This window comes from Prunus dulcis, chromosome 1, assembly GCF_902201215.1.
Source record: "Prunus dulcis chromosome 1, ALMONDv2, whole genome shotgun sequence".
In the NCBI taxonomy this organism is placed as follows: Eukaryota; Viridiplantae; Streptophyta; class Magnoliopsida; order Rosales; family Rosaceae; genus Prunus; species Prunus dulcis.
Window position 1 is genome coordinate 36,066,433 of NC_047650.1, and position 12,411 is coordinate 36,078,843.

General features: G+C 38.3%; 2 protein-coding genes across 3 annotated transcripts; one reads left to right on the top strand and one right to left on the bottom strand.

Moving 5' to 3' along the window:
• The first annotated feature begins 2,676 nt into the window (after positions 1–2,676).
• LOC117615763 (boron transporter 4) lies at positions 2,677–7,142 on the top strand. The gene is made up of 14 exons (XM_034344905.1): positions 2,677–2,934; positions 3,445–3,553; positions 3,631–3,713; positions 3,905–4,097; positions 4,210–4,348; positions 4,440–4,605; positions 4,721–4,887; positions 5,007–5,180; positions 5,273–5,368; positions 5,447–5,569; positions 5,659–5,966; positions 6,058–6,313; positions 6,433–6,564; positions 6,744–7,142. The coding sequence occupies exons 2-14, from the start codon at positions 3,450–3,452 to the stop codon at positions 6,768–6,770; spliced, it is 1,968 nt and encodes a 655-aa protein (XP_034200796.1). The 5' UTR covers positions 2,677–2,934; positions 3,445–3,449; the 3' UTR covers positions 6,771–7,142.
• A 212-nt stretch (positions 7,143–7,354) lies between these two features.
• On the bottom strand, positions 7,355–12,411 carry LOC117631752 (potassium channel AKT1-like). 2 transcript variants are annotated; one of them, XM_034365052.1, is made up of 12 exons: positions 12,159–12,411; positions 11,473–11,838; positions 10,923–10,980; positions 10,502–10,819; positions 9,824–10,069; positions 9,597–9,695; positions 9,437–9,469; positions 9,155–9,340; positions 8,863–9,057; positions 8,676–8,751; positions 8,019–8,594; positions 7,355–7,739 (listed from the first exon to the last, which is right to left on the bottom strand). In XM_034365052.1, exons 1-12 carry the CDS (start codon positions 12,407–12,409, stop codon positions 7,456–7,458), a joined length of 2,688 nt encoding a protein of 895 aa, XP_034220943.1. In that variant the 5' UTR covers positions 12,410–12,411; the 3' UTR covers positions 7,355–7,455. The 2 variants fall into 2 exon arrangements, with proteins under 2 accessions (XP_034220943.1, XP_034220936.1); XM_034365045.1 differs by lacking the exon at positions 9,437–9,469.

The window sequence follows — 12,411 nt, forward strand, 5'->3', positions numbered from 1 at the left end:
TCATAGCTTAACAAAGCTAAGCCCAGAGATGGGTGGAGATTAGGGTGTAATTGTCAATGCCATAATAATTGTATATTTATTAATAAAATCATCACTCGTCTATGTTATAACAGATGGATCAGTAATACCACGACAGTGGTACATATCACGAATCCAAAAAATGAAACTCTCGAATTTAGAATGAATGGTCCCAAAAGAAGCGATATGCATTTGTTTGTTTTTATTTTTTTAATACAATTTGCAAAGAAGCAGACTTACTGCCCTAATCAATTGGCCTAACAAGTGTATAATGCAAACACGTTTGTTTGTTACAAAAAGTGAATCAATTTTAATGTAGATCTCCATAAGATTCGCATGAATTTCCCATTATTAGACCTAACACGTGTGTGATGTAGTCCATATATGTTTTTGAGTGGCTAGATTTTTCTTTTCTTCCTCTTTTGGTAGCATAGTGAAGTCCATTGGCTACAGTTGCATCCTTGACCCCAATTCACCCCTATCCACCTAACAAAGTTACCGAAAGTGCTATTTCTGTAGATTGATATTCTCCATAAATTAGGTCATATGAATGATAAAGACTCCACTACTTGAACACTGTATTAGCAAAGTAACCTGAAAGAAATCCAGAAAATTCACAACCCATTATAGGTCTAAACTTTTAGGACTTGCATATTTTAAATATGACTTTGTTGCCAATTGAATAAGTTCTTCTTTTTTATGATTGTGCATATTAAGTAGGGTAACTGTTCTCTAGCGTGACTCGATTGATTGAATTTGAGCCTTCTATTACAGTACTATAAAGTTTTGAGTCTCAATATTTATAAGTTCATCAACAATACCAAGACATTAGTTAATTTAAATAGTTCGGTTGAAGCCGGACCTCCAAACTCGTGCTTATGATATAAGACTACAAATTTAGACACCATTAAGTTGATTATTCACATGAATGTACACAGTGTAAATTTGAATCTTATAACATAAGTTTGGTAAGAAAACATCACTCCATAAGTGAGGTTTAAATTGTGCGCATTGAAGAATTTAATACAAAATTTTCATACATGACTCATGAATGGATTCGGTGTAATTAAATTGGTACCAATAGTAGTGGGACTTAAACATAGGTCACTGTCAGTTTGGGTGGGAAAATCTGGGCCGATTCCCATGCATATATTGCTTACCCAGTCAGTAAAAAGTAAACCCAAAAGACCAGCTTACCTTAAGCTCACCTCTGCTCAGCTCCTCAGCTGAGCTCACCCACATGGCAATGGCTGCCAGGCATTCTCAGCCGCAGGGTGTGTTCCCCTTTACCTTTTGGCAAATAATAATAAGATAATTTCAGGCTGCGGATGGTTTAGGAATAAAGAGAAGAAAACGACATCACCACCATTAATCAACGACACTCAATTTTCGGGCTGACTATTGAAGACGCTGCGTGGGGGCATCAGGGTGTGGGGGCCATCCCTGCCCTCCAAATCAACGCAGAGTTCAGTGAGAGGTTGCCCACGTTCTTCAGCAATTCATGCTTACCTCAAAAACTAAATTGGTATTATTACTTTGTTCTTATTCTCTTATTGTTCTTCATTTCTTTGTTTGGGTGGTTGGTGATTACTCGACCAACATAACACGTGTTGGTGTGTTCATTCGTGACGAGACGACAGATTCTTCATTCCCATCGTGACATTCCCCCTTAGGTAGCATTATCGATTCACCTATATTATAATACATATATTTATTTTATTAATATTGAATTCGAGATTTACGATATATTAATTATTTTGTTCACTTATATTATGACATATGTAGTAATAATATCATGTGACGGTGTGATTATCACACCTAAATATTTTTCATTTATGACAAGATTCTCTAAGATGTATGCTAACTAGCTAACAAATCATTCAGTGAATAATATTACATGAAAACAATCCAAACTCTAGCCTTCCCCTTTCTTAAGTAAGAAGATTTTAAAATTCCTAACTTGTTGTGCTGTACTAAAAATGTATGCAGATGATGATTGAGCCATAATTTAATTATTAATATTATACTAATGTTTGAACATGTGTACAAATTTATTAATATTATACTCGAGATTTATAAGTTCATAACATATCAATCATGTCGTGTACTCATAATATAACACATGAAATAATCATTTGGCGACTTACTTAAGTATTTTCTATTCGTGATAAGATATTGACATGTATAGTCGTAAACAGATCAGGTGGCGTGAAAAATTTTGTGACCTTGTTAATATTACATGACAACAACCCAAACTCTTCTGGCCTTCCCCTTTCTTTAAAAGAAAGGGTTTAGGGGTTGCAAACTTAAATAGGTTATAATTCCAAACTTCGCAATATTAAAATGTGTAGATGATGGTTGAGCCATAATTTAATTGTTGTTCAGACTTCTCAAAATAACGTGAAGAATTGAAGATGATCGATCCGAGATCCGTGTACAGTACATTACGGTACAGAAAATCCTCAAACTCAAATCCCTAGAAAATCCAATGCACGCGAAGACAGCAAAAGTACAGAACACAAAACGCTAAACATAAATATAATCATCCATGAAAGCCTTCTGCCATCCAGCAATGAGGGCCCTCCACGTAAGCATGCCTCTCCCCCCAAGTGAGCCGATATTTAAGTACAATCCCCTGCTTCTCCCTCCGCAATTCTCTCCATCTTGTATCAGGAGAAACCAGAAAGTTATTTTGAGGGTGGGGAGAGAAAAAAAGACCCAGAGAGACAAAAGAAAGGTAATAATAAAAGAAACTTAACAGAGAGATTGAGGACGGAGAGGGCGAGATTGTCCCTTGACCCCTTAAACAGAGTCTGTGACTTCCGGCAACCTCCCCTGCTGGAATAACTCACTCTTCTGGCACCGGCGACGTCCTCCATTCCTTCTTACTTATAAACCCTCTTCATCGTCGTTCGGGTGCGTGGGCCCCACCATTTGTCTTCCCATGCATGCTCTGGGTTTTGCAAGTTTGAGAAAAATAAAAAATAAAACTACATTTCTTGTATTTTAACTTGATTGCGTCGATTGCCATGTGTTCCATGTCTCTGATAGAAGCGGAGCAGTGTGGGTAACAAGTTGGTTTTGGAGATTTCTGGTTTACATTGCATGTTGTTGTTGTTGATGCTTGTGTTTGTATTATATGAAAAGTACTTAACTATTTGAATTTTGAATCACATGCATCCCATTATTTGTGCAGTCCTCTTCTTTAAAGAAAAGTATTGAAGCTTTTGGTATTCTATTTTTTGGTTTCTTTCACAGTTGTGTCATGAGGCTCTCACACACCATAGCAATATTTATTATTATATTTTTCACCTAATGGTATTCATGTGACTTGCCGAAGTTTATTGATACTCGCCAATCAAAGAAACTTGCATGTAATGCAGTGTAAATTTGAACCTAACCCATATAGCTAATTTCTTCCACCAGCGGCAATGGACAGCATCAGAAGTCCATTCAAGGGAATAATCCACGACGTCAAAGGAAGAGCAGCGTGCTACAAGGAAGACTGGATTGGAGGACTTTGCTCCGGTGTTAGGTAAAAATCACCATGTTCTCTTTCAGGGATTCCATAACCTTGATTAGTTGATTCACAATCTTCTCCAATCGTTTCAGGATTTTAGCTCCAACTTTCTACATTTTCTTTGCTTCTGCACTTCCCGTTATCGCCTTTGGGGAGCAATTGAGTAGGGATACAGGTATATCATCTGTTCCTTTTGGACTTATCTTAAAAAGTTCAAATTTTTGAAGAAAGAGTTGAAGAGGTGCATGGTAACTGTTGGTGATAAGAAATTAGTACCTAACGTTGTGTATCGATTTATAATTCTTGCTTTTTCTAGTTGTGGATTTTAATGGAGGAAGCCTGAAATTTATGTTTGTACGATGGTAGATGGAACCTTAAGCACTGTGGAAACTTTGGCTTCTACTGCTCTATGTGGTATCATTCAGTCATTATTTGGTGGGCAGCCTTTGCTGGTCTTAGGAGTTGCTGAACCCACTGTCATAATGTATAATTATTTGTACACTTTCAGTAAGGGAAGACCAGAGTTGGGGACCAAACTGTTTCTAGCTTGGACTGGCTGGTATGGGAATTAATCTCATCTATTTTCCAGATTGCCAATGTTTCCTTTGTACTATGAGTACTATGAGTCAGAAAATAGATGTTAATGACTTTTGTGTTTACTTATGTTACAGGGTTTGTGTCTGGACATCCCTGTTGCTCATTCTTCTGGCAATTTTCAATGCATGTAACATCATATCCAGATTTACTAGGATTGCAGGGGAACTTTTCGGCATGTTGATCTCTGTTCTTTTTATTCAAGAGGCCATCAAGGTTTGCATAGAGTTTCTTGACAAAACTAAACAAAACAAATTTCATCAGTTCTAGTGGATTAATTTTAACCCAAGTAAATGCTCATTGGCAGGGAGTAATTTCTGAATTCAGTATTCCGAAAGCTGAAAATCCAAAGCTGGAGGAGTTTCAATTCCAATGGCTCTACACCAATGGGTTGCTTGCTGTCATTTTCTGCTTCGGTGTCATTTCCACTTCCCTTAAGAGCAGAAAAGCAAGATCATGGTGGTATGGCACAGGTAATGAATTGAATTATTTTTTATAGTGATTTTATAATTTTATGAAATATTATTCTATTGCACCAGATCTGGTTTTGGCTATTCTTATTTGGCTCTTTTCGGGTGGCGGATACAGGGTGGCTCCGAAGTCTTATTGCAGATTATGGGGTTCCCCTAATGGTCTTGGTGTGGACAGCACTGTCTTATGTTGTACCTGGTAAAGTTCCACATGGAGTTCCTAGGAGGCTTGTTTGTCCATTTCCCTGGGACTCTGCATCACTCTACCATTGGACCGTCGTCAAGGTATAATTAGTTCTCTGATGGGTAAATTGTACATTTAAGCCTTTTGCCTTTAACTGGGATCAATGGCTAATATAAAACATAATCTCTAATCCTGTCCATTTCCCATATTCAAATTGCAGGATATGCCAAATGTCCCAGTCTTGTACATCTTTGCTGCCTTCATACCAGCTGTGATGATAGCAGGCCTGTACTTCTTTGACCACAGTGTAGCTTCTCAGCTGGCACAACAGAAGGACTTTAATCTTCAAAAACCACCTGCTTACCACTACGATATGCTACTGCTGGGAATAATGGTATGTTTTCTGACTTTAATCTTTTTCTTCTATCTTTTGTTTTGTAATATATCTTTCTATCTAACTATGCTGCTATATTTTCATTGCTGCAGACATTGATTTGTGGGTTGCTTGGGCTTCCTCCTTCAAATGGTGTTCTTCCACAGTCCCCCATGCACACTAAGAGCCTTGCTGTTCTAAGGAGGCAGGTAAGCTTAGGGTATCATATAGGATTTCGCTTGATTCGTAGTGTTATTGTCATTTGTTTACACAATTGGACCGATCAGGTGATTCGAAAGAAGATGGTAAAGAGTGCCAAGGAATGCATTAAACTAAAGGCAACCAACTCTGAGATGTTTGGAAGGATGGAAGCTGTGTTCATAGAAATGGATGGTGGCTCTCCTCCAAATGTAAGTACTCAAGGCTGATATATATATCACTAATCCTCCATCATTTGTGCTAGTGCATTGTCTAATCAGCGTTTAGTTTTGCCTTGCAGCCTAAGGAGTTGCAGAACTTAAAGGAGGCTGTAATGAAATCTGATGATGGGGGAGAGTTGAAGGGAAAATTTGATCCAGAGAAACACATTGATGCTCATTTGCCTGTTCGGGTTAATGAGCAAAGAGTGAGTAACCTGTTGCAGTCACTCCTTGTGGGCGGCTCAGTATTTGCAATCTTTGTAATAAAAAAGATACCTACCTCAGTTCTTTGGGGATACTTTGCCTACATGGCGATCGATAGTCTGCCCGGGAATCAGTTCTGGGAGAGGATCTTGCTGCTCTTCATCAGCCCTAGCCGGCGTTACAAGTAAGTCAGTTTAATAGTGGTTTAGAAGTTTTATTAAACTTTGAATCATAACCTTGATTCATCTTTAATTTCTGTCATTTTTCTTGGACAGAGTCTTGGAGGGTTCTCATGCTTCATTTGTGGAGTTAGTACCATTCAAGTACATTGTTGCATTTACGCTCTTCCAACTCGTATACTTTCTGATATGCTTTGGGGTGACATGGATACCTATAGCTGGAATATTGTTCCCACTGCCATTCTTCGTTCTCATAAGCATAAGGGAACATGTGCTACCCAAGTTCTTTCATCCTGCCCATCTACAAGAACTGGATTCTTGTGAGTGGGAGGAAGTTCCCGGTGCGCCACAAGTATGTCTCGTTTCCTTTCATTGCTAATTAATTTGCAGAATGAATGTTTTGTTTTAGTTATTTTGATAAATGTATTTGAAGGATTTTAATTCATGGCCTATTGCACACTGTGTGAGCAGGAAAAAGTACCACCTGAACCCGGTAATGACGAGGGCGCAGACTATGATGATGAGATATTAGATGAGATGACAACAAGCAGAGGTGAACTAAAGCTTAGAACCAGCTTCAGTAGTGAAGACAGGCTCTCTCATGTAAGACTGTTAAAGAATGACCTTAATGCTTCTTTCCATATAATGACTCCTTAAAGTCAACTCTGTTTGTATATGCCAATATCCTGTATTATAGAACTTACCTCTCCAGAGATGAATAAACAAATTGATTACAAGTTATCAATCAGTTCAACGCCATATTTACATGCAAATTTGTGCAGGTGCACCCGGAAGATGGCCGAATATGATGAGACAGTGGATGCTAATCAAATTATAGATTGATTGAGATCTAAGCTTGTGCTTTTCATGATGAGAGAAATGATGGTTGAGCTCCTCAGCAGAAGATTGTTGAAGGACAAGGATGCCTAGCTTGAAAAAGACAAGTTATGGATTGAGCAAAGCACATATAGAAAGTTATTTTTTTTAAGGCAAAATTGAGGGACAAGGAGTAGAGAAGAGGGGATAACAAAGGGTGTAAATTTTTTTTTCTTCTTTTTGATGGAAGCCAAAGGGTGTACTAAAATTTTCACTTCTATTGGTTTTCCATTTTACAAATCTTTGTAGTTAAACCACAATTCCAGATTAGGTTCTTATCATTTATCTATGGTTTTCTTCTTTTTCTTGTTGGCATTCCCTTAGCTTTTGCAGTGTGTTCGAGTTAAACTGAACCGGTTAGAAGCTCGATACTTTATGGATTTACGGTTTACCTGATACAAGGTTTCGACCAAAAAAAAAAAAAAAAAAAACCTGATACAAGGTTTGATTTGTATGAACACTAAATTATATATCAACTTTTGTTACAAAATTATAACAGAAATGTGCCTACCTAAGAAACTACATCTAGAAAAAAATTATGAATATTACTCTAGGAGATGACAGTTACAAGCATGTCATCTGCTAAAACCTCCATCCCATTTCTGGCCTTTTGCATCATCAAATACCATCATCACCAACAACAAGAAGATGGTCACCATCTCTAACAAGCTGTATATCTTCAATTTCAGCTCCTTCTTTGGTTAAAACTTTGGTGGGACTAAACTGAAATTTTTTGGCACCAATGTCAAGTAGTTCTTGAAGGGACTCTGGCAGAAGCACAAGCTTTGCTGCAGTTTCACCTTTTTCCGGGCAGCTAAGAATCACTCTGGCAGGATAGCTTATCTTACTTAGGGTACTGGTAAAAATGCCTGAAGATGTAGCAAAGTCTTTCTCTCTCTCCCCTGCATGTTTTGAAATTAACCTCGTCAAAACTTGGACACAATGAAATCAAAATTCTTAATTGCTTTTCCTTTGTACCATTAACTCTCAGTCTCAAAATTTCATCACCAAGTGTTCCAAAAGTTCAAGGTTCAGTAAAAGGCCGCTACTTCTAGTAGGTCGAGTACTAATGCACTCATGCATTCACGTACGTGGTGAGAGAGTTTGCAAAGAGAAGAAAAATGGAATTTATAGCATCATCCTCCAAAGAAATTACAGAGAAAAGTGAGATATATGTGTACCTGTATTGGCAGCTGACATGATCCCAAAAAGCGAATTACGGAAGTTTTTAGCTCTTCTCCAAGTATTTTCCGTTGATGATATTTCAGAGCTGGATGGCCTACTATCCCGGGCATAGGGAGGTAAGGCGGGCTCACTTCGGAACTTCCCATGGTGTGGCAGCACAGGATCTTTTGCCATTGAAACAATAGTTGGTTTCTTAATCTCTGATTTCTTCTGAAACAATTCTATTATTTCTTCATGTCCCTGATGCTCTGCCAAACCCCTAGGATTCCATCCGTAGCTATCCGGCTTGTCAGCATCCGCTCCTTTTTCTAAGAGGAACTTAACTATCTCAACATTTGCTTCACATACTGCTGTGTGAAGTGCTGTAGTCCCATTGCTCTTGGGCAGCGTTACATCACCTCCATGTTTGGCTATGTCTTTAAGAAGCTGTAAGTTGTTTTGCTCAACAGCAGCACAAGCAAAACTACCCACATTGCCAGAAGTTATATGTGCTCCATTGTTTAATAGAAGTTTGATCAAAGATTCATGTTTCCCTGATATTGCTTCCCACAGAGGAACATTTCCTTCCGAATCTGCATGCAAAGTAATGAACACTTAAATCCAGGCTAAAATTGATGCATGGCAGATTGTCAGCCATCAGAAAATTTCCTTACCTTGAGTGTTAGGATCTGCTCCAAATTCTAAAAGTAAGAGTGCGCAGTGCTCGCTTCCATTCGATGCTGCAATATGCTGTCGAAAGACAAAAGAAAAGGCATACAGAATAAGCTCCAAGTCTCACATGCAAAGGCCATATGGGACGAGTGTATTTGTGCAGATATAAAGATAGGATGATATGAGCACCATAGCTGTTCTTCCATTATCATCCGTCTCATTTGGATCTGAACCCCGCCTGAGCAAATGGTGCAGCAACAAATCATCACCCCTCTTTGCAGCAAAGCATAAACTAAGAGGCAAATCCATTCTACCCCGAGCCAGCATGTGCTCTATGTCCGCCAAGATTCCTTGCATCAGGGGATCCTCTATTTCTTTCAAATACTGCATCAACAACATGCATAAGAGACAGCAAAAAACCAAAAGATTTTCTTACTGATAATAAAGAATAACAAACAATGATCATAAGAAATTTACATACCTGAAGAAAATTGTTCATGATAATTGTTCCATCTCCAACATTTGCCTGAACAATATTTAAGAAAGCTGTACGGTTCAAACGCAGAAGCTGACAGAGTCCTTTCGTACGAACTGTGACCATTTGAGGCCTGTAGCAAATCACCCCAATCTCACCAACGACGTCTCCTGTCTTTGCTTCACGAACAACCTGCAGTCATTGCACAACAAGTTCATCACTAGTAAGAAAACACCAATGTTAAGTTTTGCAAGACACCTGAACAAAGATTTATATTATTAAACTTGCCGGTTCTGCTCCATTCCTTTGCAAAATTAGTTCCTGTTAGCGAGTAACAAGAATCAGAAGCTATTTTGACCGAATAAAAAGACAAAACAAAAGAAAAGGAAAAAGGTGGCCTGTGATTCAAGTGCCAAAGAGTGTGAATAGCTTAGTTTCATGTTCTTACCACAGCGCCAGTGACTACTATATACAAGTCAGTGGGTGCTTCATTCTGCAAAATTACATCTTCTTTTGGAGGAAAATACTCAGCCTTCATCTCGGAGACCTTAACCAAAGACATGGAAGTAAAACGAAGTGTATTACGTACATGTAAGATTACAGGAAACACAGGAAAAAAAGCTTTATGTCCAAGCACCACCAACAAATATGAATTACTGAAAGCTTAAGAAGTACCAGTTGGAAAAGCAAGTCTCTTGATACCCCCTGGAACAAGTAGACACTGTCAACAAGTGGATAGAAGAGATAGTGTGAAATACTTGATCTAATGGCTTTAGGGAGTGCATCAAGAGTCTCTTGCTGCTGCAGCCCTTCTGAATTAGTTCTGTACTTCAAACACAAATGAGCAAGCATCTGCTCATGCAGGCGATCAGGTATTTGGTTTCGTTGCGCAAAACTTGTGGCAGCTTGAATAGTATCTCTCTGAGTCCAGACAAGCAAGTCCAAGATAATGGGAAATGAAAAGGGATATATGTTAGTCATAACTTGAAAAGTGCTATACTTGTGAATCTGTCAGGACAATGCAGTTTATTTGTATATTTCCTAAGTAACAATTTACAAACTTTAGTAGTCAAAAGTATAATGTTAGTGCAAATAAAAAAAAAAATCATTTTGGTTCAACCAAACCATGTCCTGGTAGGGGATAGCTTCTTTCCTATAGCTCATGCAGAAGAAATTGAACTATGATAAGTATTTTGCAATGAAACACGATAAATAGCTTTCGTACATAAAACAGACTAACTTCAGGTGATTAAGAATTCACTTGTCCAATTTTGAGCAGTCAAGAAACCCACAGTCTACTGGATAACAGAAGAGTGTGTGAAACCAAAAAAAGGTAAGAAAGAATGTACGTACAAATTGTCTAGTTCGAGCAGTCCCATGGACAATCAAGTTAGTCATGTTTCCAATCAAGTAAGCTTGCAGCCCAAGATTAAAGAGCATATAGAAGATATCAAATATCATCTCCAGTGAATTTACAGGATGCAAATCACCATAGCCAGTAGTTGTAAGGGTGATTATGGACCAGTACATTGAGGTCACATACCGATCCCACAAACTGATATCATGAAAGTTATCTGTGATAAGCCCAAGCCATGTCCTTCTTGGGTTACGATTATGTGCAGCAAGAAAATAGAAAAAGCAACCGGCACAATGAACTGTAAGGAGAGTAACCTACAAGCACAAGAAAAGCCCGATGATCATGAGAAACATCAGTAATAGAAAATCACACCAGTATTTCATAAAAATGACTAGATATTAGTCAAAAGACACTCACGAAGATAAGCTTTAAGTATCGAACCCAGAAGTAGCTATAGTTCCTGTCTTTTTCCAATCTAGAATCCAAAGAAAAAAACAAGAGAATGTGGGATCAGTTCCTGCAACATGCATAGATGAAGACGCTATAAACCAGCATTTACATAATCATCTATGCATCTAGAGATTAGTCCCACCATGTTATCTCCATTCGTCTCGAGTGGATAATTATCACCCTCGAGACTAATGGAGATAACATGATGAATGCTAGGAAAATCAATAGAGGAGGAAGAAGCCATGGGTGCTGGAAAAAAAAAAGGGAACAAGAAGATTGAGGATCGAGGACTGTGAGTCTCAGGCTCTTGATACCATGAAAGGTTTTAAATATTCTCAATGATTTTCATTGAACAATCGTGTGATAATTATACACAATGCTTTGCTTGGTGTCTACACAAAGGATTTCCTATTCTAAGCAAGAATCAAGTCTTTGAGAGACAAGGAATATATATACAGCAAATCTATGAAATAAATACAAATAAAACAGAAAACTAAATCACGTCTCATTATAGTACCTGGCAAACATTGCACTGACTCTTCGGAGACGCCATAGACGAAGGATATTGAAGTATCCATAGGTCTCAAGAGGAGGAGGCAAAACACTCTGAGCAAGTTCTGAAGGGATTGTGGAGATGATGTCAAAAGCCAACCAGGTTTTGGCATATCTCAGAGCAATTAGCTTGGGATTGTCAATGAGGAGATAAGAAGTCTTATCAAGGTAGGCCACAAAGAATGTCAAAACAATGTCAATGGCAAAAAATCCATTTACAACATTATCAGTAATGGCCAGGGGTCCTTTGGCTCTGTCCATAAATCCAAATTCAAAAGGGCACACCCAGGCCGTGTAGAAAACCAGGCATACCAGAAATGACTGCCAAAGTCTGCAAAATTAAGACCCAAAATGTAAACTTTATTAATGCAAGGATTCCAAAAACAAAATGTCACACTCAAAATGATACATAAAACCCATCAAGACACAGCATAAAAACCCCATGGACGATTGAAAACATCATAAAAGAAGAACCAAACTGGGCCATAAAAATTCTAGTTTTTCATGATCTCATGCATTGTACAAATCAAATCAAATCAACCCATTTGAACACAGACATTGACATGCAAAACCAACAAGAAAATTTTGAAACTTGAATTGAATTGAGAGAGAGAGAGAGAGAGAGAGAGAGAGAGAGAGAGAGTCTCTCACTTGTAATGAGAATGAAAGGGAGTGATAATGAAACGACGTAGCTTATGTCTGGGACGGTTTCTAGAAGTGGCACCAAGAGAAGGCAAAATGCCATCGTTAATGCTATACTGGCTGGTCTGGCTTCCTTCATCCCTTGACATTTGCCCTGTCGTCTCTTTCCCTCTAATGCCATGCCCACACATGGCCATTGATATCGACATTGGCATCAAACCCTTCATCTTTACAACACCTTCACTGTGATCACAAGTCATCA